Below are 15,142 nucleotides of genomic sequence, written 5' to 3' on the forward strand. Positions count from 1 at the left end.
AGCTGATTGTGTTTTTTTGTATTACTTATTGTAATACTTATTGTATTCTTGAATCATTTCCAATATATGTATATCGTGTTATCAATAATATTAAATAAGAACATTTTATTATACACGGTCTAAACTTGAGGAAACATTGCATAGATTTTAAAACAAAATCCTCAAAAATACATACAATACACTAGTATTAACTAAAACAAAAGCATTCCCCAGGTGGCCAAAATATTAAACTCTAAGGAACAAACTTACACACAAAACATTGCTAATACATTCAGAGTTGAGAGTATTATTGCTAACACATCACTCCCTAATGACTACTGAGTAATGAGAGCAGCAGTAATTCAAACACCATCTTTCTAATACTTCTGGCCGGGTTTAGATGAAACAAGCATGTTCTTTTTAAAATGAGTTTTAGGATTAAATGGTATGAATTAATTAGTGAATGATTTGATCAAACCTCAGGTTGGCATCAATCAGCTTCATAAAAATACCTCTAACATTCCAGTCAAATTCATAAAGGCAATTAAGCAACAGATTGTCCCGTGTTTTAATCTTATTTTGTTTTGAAAATGCATTGTCTCAGAATTTAATTAATTTTGCCTGCTTTTACATTATTACAGTTAGGTGACAAGCTTTTTTTTCTCCAGGAACAAGAAACAAAGCCGATCCTGCATAGATTGGTTGTATATCTGCTGTCTCTGCGCTCTCAGGGTCGATGCAGCGTGGGCCTCATGGTGACGAAGGGAAAGCTGTAGGTGTGCGGAAGACCCAGATGGGTCGTAAGGTTGAACGATTGCCATGAGAAAGGACGCAGGCCCCCCTGTGTTGTGGGGCCGTTTATGGCCTGCGCAACCAACCGGACCGCCATCTGGTAGTCCGTCACCTGCAGCGTGGGAGAGATACGGGGGAGGAAAAGGGCAGAAAAATAAATAAGTCTGTGGAAAGTGAGGCTATTTAACAAGGTTTGAATATCAAATAGACATCCATAAAGAATGTTTTGTAATGGAGTTTTTCATTATTATTATATTAAAAATGAGACTCAATAGCTTTGCCATTGGGAACGAATGATCAAATTACAAAACAAGTAAAGAAAAGAAAATATCTTTTCAGGTTTTACAAACATGTTAACACAGTGTTGTGACAGAGCTGACCACCAATATGCAATATTGTAAAATTGAGATGACCTTATTATTCCTACACAAAACACAGAAATTAACCTCTGATATTTTGTCATAGCACTTTTCTCCCAGGTCACATCTCAAACTTCATGCGCCGATGACCTCTGACCTTGGTGTCATAGCAACCCCCTGGCCGTGGTCTTCTTGGTCTCAGGTCGTTACGGCAACAGATGGTTTTACAAGGATGCCCCTTGGAGTAAGGCTCTCTCTTGAAGTCTGCAACAGAAGCAGTCTGACTTTTAGGCACGCGACTTACAGTCTGAAAATACGACTTGTGTGTGCATGCTTCTGAATGAAGACAGTCACTACTTGTCGTTACACGTACTGTTGTATCTCATGATGTGTTTGAGGGAGTTTAGGTCTGACACCTTGGCCTGGTCCCTGCGAAGGATTTTGGCTCTGGGACAGAGGTCGTACGAGAAGTCCTCTCCGTATCTCTTCCACATCACGCTGTACCCGCTCAGGTTGTAGATTTCAGCATGAAATGGTACGTTGTAGGAGGCCCAATATCCTGCCAAAAGTAACACACTGAAGGTGTGGGTCGCCCAGAAGGATTTCCACCTGAAGAAGCCCTCGCGGATGAAAATAAAGAACACAAATAAAACTGTACGAATGGGTGTTTGTTTCTTACCTCTGCGTAAAGCTTGAGTCTGATCGGAGTGCGCCACTTTGCCAGGTATCTGCTCTACCACAGTCAGAGCTCCGTCCCTGATACTGTGACCCAGAGAAACCCTGTTCAGGTCCACCAGCATGTACTGGCTGTTGTATGTACCTAAAATACAGAGGGGGATACGCTCTATTTGCTGCCTCGCCGACACAGAACAACCCACAGCGGTTGTTACGGTCTGTAAAGGCAGTTGCTCTCTAATAGCAGACAGGGGTTGCATTAAAATCAACGTGAGTTTCTAAAAACAGGCAAATTATCCCAGTAAACAATTTGTTTCATGTATGATTAACATTTGTTAAAGTCTCCTTGGATGTGCCTCATCTTCAAAACTATCCCAGCTGCAACTTTAAAGAAAACTCTGAGAGCTGAGAAGTTAAGGAAAGATGTCAAACAGAAGCTCTGTTGTTGGAAAAGAAATATAAAATAGGAAATAAGGTATCATTTTTTTATCCAATAAGACTTGCTGACTTGACTGGTTATGTCAAGTATTAGAGGAATTTACACAAATTTGACCGAAAACTGTTGCTAGATGAAAAGTCTCTGTCCTCTGGGTTCCATGAACGTCTGCACATCTTTCAACAATCAATCCAGTGGGATATTTCACAGGACAAGCACACATTTCATGCCGCTGGTGGTGCCAGAGGAGAGTTCAGAGAATCAGGGTCATCAGGGTTCATCCTCCCGGGACCATGACTGTACACAATGTAACACTGGTCTATTAAGTGGTTTAATTCTGTTCCAAAGGGCCTTTGACATTCCAAGAGCCTGAAAGTGATCTGAGGTCAACGGATCCTTGAACACAACTTTCAAAAATAGTCACACTGTCTAGTGCAAGTACTGTATCGACGTAGGCTCCTGACTTCGAACCAGTGTAACCTTTTTTAAGGAATGGATTTAAATACAACGTACATGATTTGAGCAGTATTGCGGCTGAAGACGGATAAAGGAACATCTTATCCCGCTTGGTTGCATCGCTTGCACTACACGACTGGCGTAGGAAAAATAACATGTACAGTCTCGCATGTGCCTCAGGGATTTGATACCGGAGGAAAAAACAGGGGAGACTTGCGGCTCCAGTGTGACTGACGTGCACAAGCAATATATCCGTACCTACATGAACAAAAGATAACACCCAAAGGCCGGGAAAGGCTGGCGTGTTTCCTGCCTGCAGGCGACTACGGCGGCCTAACGGGCAACGAGGGGGACTGTCAGCCTCAAGAACGCTCTGTCCTGTTTTCCACGGCTCTCCCATAGCAACGTGACGTGAAAGATCCAAGCAGCTGCCCAATTAACACAATTGCTGCGTAACGGTGTTGATGGTCTGTTGGTGTGTCTCTATGGGAATTTGTCCAGGGGATTTTTAGTCGGGGAGTTTGTTCCAGGCTTGCTCCGTCATTCACCCCTTCCTTTCCGCAAGTCTCATCTTCCCAGGCGTGCGCCCTTATTTCAGACCTTTCCTCTAGGTCTAGATCACGGACCCGTTCTCGACTCCTCTACGGATACTTTTGGGAGGACTCCAGGGGTTTGCGATCAAAAAGTGGGACATCTTAGCCTCTGCTGGCGTTTGAAAGAACCCCCCTCAGCTCACACCGACGGGGGTTTCACCTGAGTTGTATCCGGAGAAGACGCGCGCCCACTCCTCCCCGCTGCGCGCCAGGCCGTTGGCCAGACGGACCCTCTGCCAGGCCAGCAGGCTGTGAGAGCTGAGCCGGGAGAGCAGGGAGACGTTGAAGACGCCGATGGAGGTCTGAGTCATCAGCAGGCCGCTCCCGAGCAGGTAGAAGTCGTCCAGAGAGGTCAGGAAGCCTGCAGGCGCAGGAGGAAGCGGTGGGAAAATGTCTGAGATCAGTTCATAACCTCAACCACAACCTATGGCACGGTTGGTCATTGTTGCCTGGCAGCAGTTTTAAAAGACTTTAAGTCAGGTTCGCTATGTAATATTCCTATGGCATTACTACTACTACCACTATTACTACTTCATGTGAATGAATACAGAAATCCTACTGCTGATATCAAGGATTTAAATCACAGTGGTATGGTCGCCATGCTCAGGTCCACTTAAAGTATTCGTATCTGACCTGCTGTCACATTATAAGAGGGAAAGCAGCTTAAGGGGTCACACACCAGCTCCCGCAGGAGCAAAGGAGCAGGATGGTTGTGTACGGCGCGCACCGATGTGCAATTCTCTACCCAGATGACAAATAACCGTCCTCGTCGAGGACTAAGCTCTGCGCTGAGCAGAAGAATTACTTTCAGTCAACAATGCACATTGGGGATTTGGGCTAAGTCCTCGATGTTGGTGTTTATATCTTTCCAGATGAAAATGAAACCCTGAGGATTAAGGACAAGCACGTTCACCTCAGCACAGGGTGTTCACAAGAGAGACGTTCTTTGCTGCACTGCGGGCTGGCAAACTGTTCATGATTCAGGTTGTATGCTTAGAAAACACAGTTTCCTCAACAGGCTACAAACCTCACGTCCTCCAAATGAACTGATGATATGTTTGGACTGTAAATACAGCTCATGTGTGTTATTTGCGTGCTTGTACCAGGGTAGCTGCTGAACGACATCTTCCCGGTGGCCGTGTGTGTGTCGGACACCCTGAGGTCCCAGTGTTTATAGATACGCATGGTGGCTGCATACGTAAACCAGCTGGAGTGGCCAAACAGCAGGTTCTCAAAGCCTGGCAGCACCTTGGAGGCAGAGGAGGGAAACGTTGGGTTGTGGTGAAGAGCGAACGCGTGCAGGTCCTGTCTGAAAAAACTAGTCGCGGCATGCGTGCTATTTCCCTGAACCCTTTTCAACTGTTGTCATTTTATAATCATATTAATTGCTGAGTGGCTGTGCGCCCTGACCACAAAGTATTTGGGAATTTTCCATTCCTGCACTACTAATGACCATTCAATCATTAGCTTTGTGTTTAGCGCTAATTGAAAACCTTTAGCATTATGGTTCCTGTAATTATATCAGATTAGAATGAATAAAATCTCATTGATTAAAACTAAATAATGACAGCTTGCACATTCCCCTAATGTCCTCATTCCATTTACACTTTGTAAATAATTACATTTGATGGCCTTGTGCACTTGTTGATGCATTACAAAAGAGGGAATTGAGCACAATGAAACTAATTAGGCATTGGGGCCCATCAAGTGCTCCCTCAGAGCGTGAGCCAAATGAGCTCGGCCTAACCTTGATGAGAGCCGTGCAGTGGCCCATTCCTGGCATCCTGAAAGCGCCGGCCCCTGTGGAGGAGTTGGAGCGAGGCGTCAGAGCCGGGATGAGGTCCAGGAGGTCGCCGACGCCATTCAGAAACTGGAGTGCAAATGCTGATAGAGGCTGGGAGGAATGGTGGAAGCGGCGGAGATGAATGAGATGATACTATGACAACTCTCTCAACATTCTCGACAAAACACACAAACACACTTACACAGACACACACACACACACCTCTCTGTGTTTGCTTTTGGCCCAGCGAGCAGCTCCTGCATGGAGTCCGTCCAGCTGGGCCAGGATCAGTCCCAGGTGGTTCCACCAGGGGTCGCTGTGTCTCCTCTGTTTCACCTGCTCTCGGGCCCACTGGTCCTGTTTGCTGAGGATCATTCCACACACTTATTAGAATTGTTGCAAATTGTTGCTGTTTTTTTAATTTTAGTATATAGACTTTTATAAATACTGGTGAAACTGACAACATTTAGTCAATTAATGGGGTAATATTCCCATGTATATACAAAATAAGAAAAGTAAATTTGTTTAAACAACAAAGAGGCTTTTGGTCACCGTTGGGTTCTTCGTGGGAACTCAAAATAATTATATTCTCTCATTCTTTTACACAATGTTACAGGCATTACTTTTTCTGTATAGCCAAAGGGAAAAACCTCTTGAAAAATGTACCTTAAAAACGTTTTGAGGGGATTCAAAACCTTCTCATCCTTTAGGAGTTGAGGGTACATGTTGGAGTAATGATTGAACATCTGTCTGTGGAGACAATATAAGAAAAGTGGGAATTAATCTATTGCTAGATCACTAAGTAAACACAGTTTTATAGCTGAACTCTCAAAACAAGGGTAATGCAAAACTATATTGAAAGTAATATTTCCAAAGTCTGTAAACAACGAAACTTGTCTGTTGCGTCACATTTTCTCACCCAGCAGTCAGATAACCTTCCAGGTACCCGGCCAGGAAAAAGGTGGTCTCATCTCTTTGTGCGGTTCCTCCACAACCTGCGCAGATCTCCAAGACGCCCCATCCAGAGAGGAGCAGAGTGTCATTGAAGTAACCGTAGGCTCCCCCTTCGGTCTCCATCACCCCTTCCTTCAGGATCACACTTTTCTGGGCAGCATCCCAGTGCACAGTGGCCTCTTTGAGCTCTACCATTGTAGGAGGATGGGCAAGGTTACAGGGTTGAGGTTGGATAACAGGCATTATATAAGATAGTCATCCCAGCAATATATTTAAATATAGGAAAAAGGCAGCGCATAAATAACACTATTTTCTGACATAGTCCTTGTTGCTTTTTGTCCAATGAATATTATTCATACTTCATAGCACAAGAGTTTGCAATGATCTGTATTGTTACTTGGTGCAAGTTGAATATTATTTAACTATTTGAAACAAACTTTGATTTGTTGTGTTCGTTAGCGTTTTGTAAACACAAAATGAGTTGTTTTATTGAAAATTAAAAATTATTAAAACGATCACAATATGTATTCATGTAAAATATATAATATAAAATAATAGGGCACAACGAAATAGAAGTAAGAAACAATCGCTTATAAAACATATTGTTGCAAACTATATATTTCTGTCATAGACAGTTTTTTACATAAAAACAAAAACGCCTTTCTTTTCAACAACTAAATCTTACAAAAAAAAATAGTTTTCGTCATGTTCAGACAAGTCAAGGCAGCGTTACTCACGGTGCGTTTGCACTGATGCAGCCAAACAGCTCAGCAATACGCACAGTTTGATGTTTTGCTTCTGCATGGCGGCTGTTTTCTTGCCAGTTCCCTCCGTGTATTTCAATAAGAATGTTTCTTCATCGGTAAACCGTTGGTTCCAGGTAGAAAGGATATTGCGCGGGTCGCATCAACTGCATGAGAGAACGTCGGTCCCAGAGATCCTATTTTGAAAGACTTCATTCACTTCTTTTTCCCAGAAAAAATAACCACCCCAGATGGGACTCGAACCCACAATCCCTGGCTTAGGAGGCCAGTGCCTTATCCATTAGGCCACTGGGGCACGTTTCGTGTTCGGTAGAGTAATAACATTTTATTGCAGGATATAATAAGAAACAATTGGGGTTTGATGGTGTGTGTTTTGTTAAAACTCTCTCATTAGACAAGCTGAGCCTCTGACATTTAACTTTGTATTAAATTCTCAATTCGGGAATAAAACGCTTACACGTAACGGTTACCATTCTCACGTAACGTTAGGTCTATGAATCAGGTTGTATGGATGGTTCCATTATCTTGCCAAAATAGGGGTATTGACGTTATCCTAATGCGACTCTGACCATTTAAATATGCACATGAGGCCATAGATAAAGCATTGGAGAATATAGTTGTGTCTATGTCCTAAACTTGATTGTGTTGAAAAAGAATACTTTATTTTAAAGCTCTTCAAGATGTCAGTGTCTACTTTAGACAAATGGAACATTCTCACATGCGCAGTAGCAAGTATGTTTTTGTTGGGAGAGAAAATTGTTTCAAACACCACGTTAAGAATTTAAATAAATAACCTGTATGGAGGTAAATATACTATACATCTACTCTCAGTGAGAAAAACAACTACTGACCCACCTGTGAGGCCGTTTCAATTAAATGTCAGGTAACGCTATGAGTAGCTAGCGAGCGTTAGCTCAGTACTGTAGCGATAGCAACGATACACAGTAGCTGTGGCTACGTGATACTGGCTAATAAAGAGAATGTGCTAATGCTACCATTGATGTAACGTTACCATCTCTTATACAGGACCTTAAGAAATCACTAAAGATGCCGCTGTTTGGAAACACATTCAGTCCGAAGAAGATCCCCCCTCGCAAATCTGCATCTCTGTCCAGCCTCCATACGGTGAGTTTAGACAGATGTTTAGTAGCGTTTCACTCGCGCTAAAGACCCTTGGATATACCTCATTAGTGGATAAACACAAGAAAGGAGCTTAAAGAACGTGTTTTATCACCGCCGTTGTGCTCAATGGGCTGCAACTCGATGTTGTGTTTCGTCCTGGCATCCAGACTGATCTGTTGTTTCCGTGTTTTTGTGTTAGTTGGATCGTTCAACTAGAGAAGTAGAACTGGGCCTTGAGTATGGACCACCTGCCATGAACCTTGGAGGTCAGAGTTGGAAATTTGAAGAGGGCCAGTGGATATCAGGTAATGCCCGTGATAATATTGAATCATGCATATCTGCGCTATGCCTGTTCAAGTCTAAAAAACCTTTCATACCCCTTTAGTAAAACATTAATTCTCGCTTGCAGAATCGGTGGGAAATGGGTCCGGTAAGGAATTTCAGCGGCTTAAGAAAAGAAATGTACAGTTGGAGGAAGAGAACAACCTCCTGAAACTTAAAATAGAAATTCTCTTGGACATGGTAAGAAATTAGCCATTTTAAAATTGCCCTACCATTCCCCAAAACATGAATTATTCTACATGCAAGTTTGTGGAAGTACTAAGAAAGTTTGTTTTGGATACATCTGTGTTTGTTATGGGAATCTATGATCACCCTTAACCTCCATAACCATGCTTTGCCTCAGTTTTAGAACATGAAACCCTTCTTTGTTTTATAGCTAAGCTTTGCTCAATACACTTTGACCATGGAATAACCAGGTATTAATGTAATCTCCTTTCTTCCCGAATCTTTTAAGTAACTGATATTTGATATTTTCGTTATAGCTGACAGAGACTACTGTGGAATACCACCTGATGGAGAAAGAAGCGGAAGATATAAAGACACAAATTCGAAGGAAGAAATGACAAATCCAATCTGATGCCTTCATAACAGGAAATGTTTTTCATTCTTAGAGAGAACGTCAAGATTGCTGATAGGGAAAAAAGAGCTGTTTCTTTGTTTTTGCTTTTACGCACAAAATTATGTGCCCATATTTTTTACATAATGAGGATTTCTTTGTCGTAGATGTAGGACTTGCTTGTATTTAATTGCAAAAGCAGATAGTCAGATATTTGTTCTTTTCTACATCTGTAACTCTAAATCTGTATCTGAAAGACACAGCATAATTTATACATCTGTATGGCAAATACAGGCAAATTTTCTTCATTTTCTTTCTAAGATTTTTTGTATTTATTGTATTTTCTATTAGAACTAAAATTCCATTACAGTAAGTGTGGCGCACTGTCATCCTTTTTTTTCTTCTTTAAATGAAGTTATTCGATTATACTTAATTGAGTCATAATGAGTGAAAAAGAAAGCCAGGATAAATCTTCCACAAAATATTTGAGCAGTAAGTTGCCTTCATACATAATCCTAGTAATAAGAAATGTTATTTCTGACATAGGGAACAGACATTTGACAAAAACCCTGAGATACTGATTGTGAACTGTATGCACTTTTACAGACCAGCATAGTTTAGTTATTATATAGTTTATTTATTAAATAGTATATATTATATTATTATACATTATATATAATTTTTCATCAAATGTAAGGCGTGTTATGGATTAGTTTTGCTCGCTTTAGGTTGGCCTGATTGGTAGATGCGCATGTCAATCACGTGCCCTTTGCAGCGATTGGTTGACGGGTTCTATCTGAGCATGCGCAGGCGGCCCTAACTTAATGCAGCGTTTCGACGGTTGCGCTTCCGACAGCGGGAGAGACGAAGTAGTGTCAGCCTTTACTTTCAGCACTTTAAACTGCCGGGTTGGCTTGTACAACTGTCAGATTACTCCGTGATATAGAAGAGGACGTCAATTGTGTACACTTGACTTTTAATAATGCCTAGGGGTGGTAAGTATTATCAACCGGAATGTAACATGCTAATTTCTGGCAAGCTAATTCCAGCTAGCGAATTGTTAGCTAAAGTAGTACAATTCTCCGTTGAACTCTCGCATGCTTAGCTTTTAGCATGCTAACTGGTTAGCATAGTGTCATTGCGGCTTCAAACGGTTCAGCTAAGACGCGACACGTACCCGTAGTGAGTAGCTAATGTTCGCACATGAACACACGTCGGTAATTTCACGATCTAACATTAAAGCTTTGAACGGCCAGCTTTTTTGACCATTTCTATTTAGCATTAGCGTTATTGCCAGCGTCACCATGTGCACAGGAGAACGTAAACATACTATTAACGTTATCGTTTATTTGAAGTCCTTGCAGATTGCGGTCGTGCCCCTAATCAGATCCGTTCTCAATCCTTTGTTAACAGTTTGTTAAAATGATTTCTATTTGGCTCCTCTTAACTCACTGGCCTGTGACATTTGCCGTTGGACGTAGCTGGCTCTTTGTGGACGTCATGTGTGACTCGTCTCCCACCACACACACACACATAACGTTACACACTGCCTTTCCACACTACGATAGCATGACATCGTAATTAAACCCAGCATAGGTTTTAACTCGTATCGGAGGTGGTCGGGCACCGGTGTGTCCACGTGCAGAGGGTGTCTATAGAAACAGCTGTACCTGCGCCACACAACACCGTCCAATATGAACGTTACATCATCCCCAAACGGACCGGCGAAATAGCAATGGTGTCAAGTATAGGCCTCTCAGTTTCAATAACAAGCGTCACCGAGGCAGTATTCATCAGGGGCTAAATATAGACCCATGTTATTGTAAAACTGTTGAGTGTACCGAATGTAAATGTGTCCCTGCACTGAACAGGAGTCAGCAAACGTTGTGGTCGACTTGTTGAGTGACTGATTTAAACAGTTTGATACAGCAGATTTTCTATTGACAGCTGTTCTGTCTGTTTTTCAGGGAAAAGGGGCCACAAGGGCCGAGGGAAGCAGTTCAGCAACCCAGATGAGATCGACAGACAGATGAAAGCGCAGAAAGAGTTGGTGAGTGATCAGTCTTTGTTGCAGGCATAGTTGCCTCTTAATTGAGGCCCGGTGTGATCTAATGTCTTTGTGTTCACAGGAAGAAAACCCCAATGCAGAGAAGGAGGCGTCTGGAGATTCTGATGATGAGAGCAGCAGTGATGACGAATCTGATGTGAGTGATGTGAAGGGGTGTAATGTTGACTAAACGGGGAAACAACTTGGCGGGGTTCTAGGACTTGGACCACACAATATTTCTAAAATCTATTCATCTTAAATTCCATTTGAAATAAAAAAAATCTAACGCGCAAACAATGGTTCCGTGTAGTAGCATGTAGTCTAACCAGTTTGAAAGCTTCTGCTGCATTTTACAAGCTTTGACAGTTTCTTTTCCTGTCCCCTGCACACAGTCCAGGAAAAGAAGTGGCGTGGAGGGGCTCATCGAGATCGAGAATCCCAACCGCGTGTCTCAGAAGAGCAAAAAGGTGGCTGAGGTAGACGTCAGTGCTCCCAGAGAGCTGTCTCGCAGGGAACGGTAGGTGGCGGTTGGTGTCTATTGTATTTCGTTTAGCCTGTGAACGTTCAAAAAGTGTTGTTTTGCTCATGTGTACGCCCCTCCTGTTATCTCCATCAGAGAGGAGATCGAGAAGCAGAAATCAAAGGAACGCTACATGAAGCTCCACCTGGAGGGGAAGACTGAGCAGGCCAGGGCCGACCTGGCCAGACTGGCTATTATTAAGAAACAGAGAGAGGATGCCGCCAAGAAGAGGGATGAACTCAGGAAAGGTGAGTGAACACGAAGATTGACATGCATATGTTAGGACTTTGTGAACTACATGGGGAACATTTTTGCTTTTAATCAGTATGTTGCATAGAAACACACCCTCATTTATTCCAAAAGTCCTTAAAAAACGCTCAGCTCAACAAGGGGACTTTTTTAAGTAGGCTAAAGTCAATAAAGGCATTTAGATGTGAGCTACTGGGACTGTTAAATCCTCTCACTCAATATGACTAACATCACATGTGTAGCAAATGTCCGTTTTTGGCAACTATACATCTTTAACTGAAGCCAAAACATGTCGGCGGTGTGAAGCCTGTTATTGTAGAATGTTGACATCAGAAAGCTTCACTATTCTCGTGAAGGCCTTGGATAACAAACATATGTAAACCAGCTGACATTATGTCACTAACAGCGAACGTGTCCACTGGTGGATAAATGTACTAGCCTTAATCTCAATCTTTTTTCTGAGGATGAACACAACAAACGCTCCCTAAACAGACGCACGCTAAGCGGGGCAGAAACATTTGATCACGTAGTTTGAACCAATAATATTCTGGCGCTAGCGTGCTAAATGAGCCCTTTGACATTCTGAAAGCTGGTGTTCCATTTTCTCTGTGGTTGCATATTTGGCGCCCTTTGTTTTTTCCGGTGGGGGTGTTTTCTTATAGAGCATTGCTCTTGGTTTCTTTACAATATAACCAGGGGCAGAAAGAATACTTCACTAGGCTATTTGTAGACAATTTTCCTTCCACTGAAGTTGGACATTTTTAACATTTATTTTATTAGTAGAATATCAAATTTTGGGGACATTTTTTTTTCTCTTCCCTTAATATTGCTGACACCAATTGTAATCATGCTGCTCCAATGCTAATAGAAAATGAAGCCGTGTTTAAGTTTGGGGAAAGGGGTGGGAACGTCAATATGAGGCGTGAGCTTATTTTTCTCATGAAATTACAGCTTGACATGAACGTAGCTGGCCGAGATGACAGGTCCTCATTGGTGCATGATACTGGAACAATATTAAAGTGATTCATCTGCATTGTGGCCACTTCTGCTTATGGCAGCATATGCATCTGCAATAGATGAATGTTTATCTATATATTCGTCACTCTTTTACTCTTCTTGGCATCATGCAAGATGTTCCCCTTTATGGGTTGTTCCACACATGCTCTCCTCGTGCCTTTTGGGCTTGAACACTATTCTCTGTTGCTTTTCTCCGATAAAGATGCCGATGACTCCAAAGCAAAACGTTAGTCCTCCACCTGAAAGCTTGGACATGCACTTCGGTCTCAGAGGGATGGATGGAGAGAGAAGGAAGGAGATCTGGAGCAGGACAACAGGGAGCAGGGGGGGTAAGGGGGGACCAAAGCGAGTGGCATCACATCAGGGGTGATCCTGAACTCCTGTCTGTCATTTCAAACCGGAGGGCCGCGGCTCTTCCATAACAGCGTGGACGGGGATAAACGGGTGAATGAAAGCGAGTCGAAGAGGACTGCAACATTTGGGATGCCTCTAGTTTTCTTCCTCAAGAGGAGACGGTCGCAGGTTTTCCAAGTGCTTCACTGCCTCTTTGCTTCCCCCACCCCCCCCCCACCCTTCCCCTCGCCGGGGTTTTAATTCTGAAGCTGCTGAAGTTATTTCTTTCCATAGATTCAAACATTTGTACACAGTTACCAAAATAAAGGTTTACTTAAGGACTGGTCGGCTTTCACAGTCAGCGTGCATGGGGATGCCTGTGGGTGCTTTGCTTTTCCTTCCATCGCACCAGATTTTGTAAAAAGTCAAATCGGTGACGATGAAGAAAAAGAAAACTATTCAGAGGATAAACTGATGTGTACAAATTATATGATGTAATTTAGTATTTGTGGATATGTTGCACAAGACATTGGTATAATCCCCTCCGCCCCCCCAGCATCAAAACATGACTCTTTCATCACACATTGGTTTCGATTTTGCCATATATTTTTTTTTTTGATCCCCTTTTTAAAATCTACAAATGTATAGTTGGAAAAATAAGCTTTCCTCCTGTCACAACATGTCTATGACATGAGTTTCTTTTGCATTATCATGGATTTTTTGTTTTCTTTCTCCAAATTTACACTTTGCCCACTTGAATCATCTTATTGCTGTCAGTTCAAAAGTGTTTCAGAATGTGTTTTGTAATCCTTTGCTCGGAGCACTCGGAATATTACTTGAATTGCCTTTAATAAGCGTTTTTAAGTTGTTGAATATCAGTGTTGGGAAAGTGTTTGTTCCAAGCCGCCTCAGTAACTGGCCTGCCTTCTTTCTGATGGGGTCCTCTGTGGTTCTACAGGAGGGATTGTGTCTTTTGTTGCCTTTACAAAGTTTACACAAGACCAGTTTACTGTCTTACTCCTGTGATTAAAGTCCTTCAAAGAACCTGCAGTGGGTTAGTTAATTAGGCACACTTAGAATCTAATCAAATCCTTTTACGCCGTTAGTAAGTTTCCAAAGTGACCACAGACGGCAAAACTAAAATGACATGTTCCTTTAGTAATGTTTAAACTGCACAGGTGTGCGTGATAAAGTGGTAATTCAGTGTGTGGAGGATTTGGAAACGCCCGGATCAGGAAAAGTGTTCCCTATAACGTGCAAAGGGTTTAAAGAACACATCGTTGTAAAACCCCAAAATGTGAGAATTGTTGCCACAGCAGAAAAAAAAAATTCCCCAAGCTTTCCATCATGTATTTGAAGTCATTTTTAAAAATAAATTCATTAATAGTTACATGACTGTTTTTTCAGTTACTCTCCTGCAGCGGCTGTATTCTGTCCCTGAAAAGTCTTTCACACATTGTTTCAGGACTGAAAGTGAAGGATGCAGATTGAAAACACAGAACGTTGTCGCATCCGAAAACCCATTCGCGTTCCATTAAAATGAACCTGCATGACGGCTAATGCTGCAACGCAAACAAAAGAACTAGCAAATGTTCCTAACTTTACATATTAGGAAACCCCAAATAAATCCCAATTGGACGGCTCTCGCAGTTCCACTTTCCTCTCACCTAATGAGAAAGTGGATTCCCCGTTTGTTTTCCATTATTGGACACTAACGGGGCCAAAACAAACCGTAGGTACAAACCCAAAATGAGTGGGTGCGTTTAGTTGTTGCCACCTAGAATGCCGCATTTGACAAGCACCCGGATGAACCCGCAGCCCCCACCTGAACATCTGTCTGTGCACCTCTGGGCCATCTGCCCACCTGTAAAGAGGCGAGACCATTCTGATGCCTTCTTACTATAAAGCGCAGATGACGCATCCTTGATGATTTCCCCTCACGCACACCGGTGGAGCCGTGATTCTGGTGTTCAGGTAAGCTCCTCCACTCACACCCTGGATCTGTTACTAACAAGGAGGTGTATATTGTATATAAATGCTGTTTATTGATGGTTAGTCCCCTACTCGTACATGTAATATGTACAGGGAAATGTAGTGATGGAATGAAAGCCTACTGCGCAGTAATAAGAGTGAAACCACAGAAAAATGCCTTAGTTCAAATAGAA

The 15,142-nt window shown here is 42.4% G+C and overlaps 3 protein-coding genes and 1 non-coding gene across 8 annotated transcripts; 2 read left to right on the forward strand and 2 right to left on the reverse strand.

Annotated features, from left to right (window-relative positions):
• Positions 1 to 85: 85 nt before the first annotated feature.
• plbd1b (phospholipase B domain containing 1b) lies at positions 86 to 7,068 on the reverse strand. Of its 4 annotated transcripts, none has more exons than XM_078102832.1 (11): positions 6,765 to 7,068; positions 5,993 to 6,215; positions 5,740 to 5,823; positions 5,296 to 5,437; positions 5,038 to 5,184; positions 4,394 to 4,538; positions 3,451 to 3,651; positions 1,810 to 1,950; positions 1,504 to 1,689; positions 1,218 to 1,394; positions 86 to 883 (listed from the first exon to the last, which is right to left on the reverse strand). In XM_078102832.1, the coding sequence occupies exons 1-10, from the start codon at positions 6,829 to 6,831 to the stop codon at positions 1,252 to 1,254; spliced, it is 1,479 nt and encodes a 492-aa protein (XP_077958958.1). In that variant the 5' UTR covers positions 6,832 to 7,068; the 3' UTR covers positions 86 to 883; positions 1,218 to 1,251. The 4 variants fall into 4 exon arrangements, 3 of the variants coding, with proteins under 3 accessions (XP_077958958.1, XP_040033553.2, XP_040033552.2); XM_040177619.2 differs by having other exon boundaries at positions 1,288 to 1,394; positions 1,547 to 1,689; positions 6,765 to 7,045; XM_040177618.2 differs by having other exon boundaries at positions 1,288 to 1,394; positions 6,765 to 7,045.
• trnar-ccu (transfer RNA arginine (anticodon CCU)) lies at positions 7,014 to 7,086 on the reverse strand. Its single transcript has one exon. It is a non-coding gene; the product is annotated as a tRNA-Arg (tRNA).
• Positions 7,087 to 7,379: 293 nt separating this feature from the next.
• Positions 7,380 to 9,184, forward strand: cby1 (chibby 1, beta catenin antagonist). Of its 2 annotated transcripts, none has more exons than XM_040177640.2 (5): positions 7,380 to 7,674; positions 7,818 to 7,916; positions 8,113 to 8,218; positions 8,323 to 8,435; positions 8,738 to 9,184. In XM_040177640.2, exons 2-5 carry the CDS (start codon positions 7,839 to 7,841, stop codon positions 8,816 to 8,818), a joined length of 378 nt encoding a protein of 125 aa, XP_040033574.1. In that variant the 5' UTR covers positions 7,380 to 7,674; positions 7,818 to 7,838; the 3' UTR covers positions 8,819 to 9,184. The 2 variants fall into 2 exon arrangements, with proteins under 2 accessions (XP_040033574.1, XP_040033573.1); XM_040177639.2 differs by having other exon boundaries at positions 7,380 to 7,595.
• A 360-nt stretch (positions 9,185 to 9,544) lies between these two features.
• On the forward strand, positions 9,545 to 14,367 carry pdap1a (pdgfa associated protein 1a). Its single transcript, XM_040177638.2, has 6 exons — positions 9,545 to 9,806; positions 10,779 to 10,861; positions 10,941 to 11,015; positions 11,251 to 11,375; positions 11,475 to 11,626; positions 12,847 to 14,367. Exons 1-6 carry the CDS (start codon positions 9,794 to 9,796, stop codon positions 12,873 to 12,875), a joined length of 477 nt encoding a protein of 158 aa, XP_040033572.1. The 5' UTR covers positions 9,545 to 9,793; the 3' UTR covers positions 12,876 to 14,367.
• Positions 14,368 to 15,142: the final 775 nt, after the last annotated feature.

This window comes from Gasterosteus aculeatus, chromosome 5, assembly GCF_964276395.1.
Source record: "Gasterosteus aculeatus chromosome 5, fGasAcu3.hap1.1, whole genome shotgun sequence".
Classification (NCBI taxonomy): Eukaryota; Metazoa; Chordata; class Actinopteri; order Perciformes; family Gasterosteidae; genus Gasterosteus; species Gasterosteus aculeatus.

Excerpts from the sequence above, each read along its gene's own strand:
- plbd1b (XM_040177618.2), bottom strand. The coding sequence starts at position 6,831 with ATGCAGAAGCAAAACATCAAACTGTGCGTATTGCTGAGCTGTTTGGCT. Across the intron at positions 4,539-5,037 it reads ACTGCACGGCTCTCATCAAG|GTGCTGCCAGGCTTTGAGAA; the intron begins GTTAGGCCGAGC and ends TCTGCCTCCAAG. Across the intron at positions 884-1,287 it reads GGGGTTGCTATGACACCAAG|GTGACGGACTACCAGATGGC; the intron begins GTCAGAGGTCAT and ends CCCACGCTGCAG.
- cby1 (XM_040177639.2), top strand. Across the intron at positions 8,219-8,322 it reads AGAGGGCCAGTGGATATCAG|AATCGGTGGGAAATGGGTCC; the intron begins GTAATGCCCGTG and ends TCTCGCTTGCAG. Across the intron at positions 8,436-8,737 it reads TAGAAATTCTCTTGGACATG|CTGACAGAGACTACTGTGGA; the intron begins GTAAGAAATTAG and ends TTTTCGTTATAG.
- pdap1a (XM_040177638.2), top strand. Across the intron at positions 10,862-10,940 it reads TGAAAGCGCAGAAAGAGTTG|GAAGAAAACCCCAATGCAGA; the intron begins GTGAGTGATCAG and ends TTGTGTTCACAG. Across the intron at positions 11,627-12,846 it reads GAGGGATGAACTCAGGAAAG|ATGCCGATGACTCCAAAGCA; the intron begins GTGAGTGAACAC and ends TCTCCGATAAAG.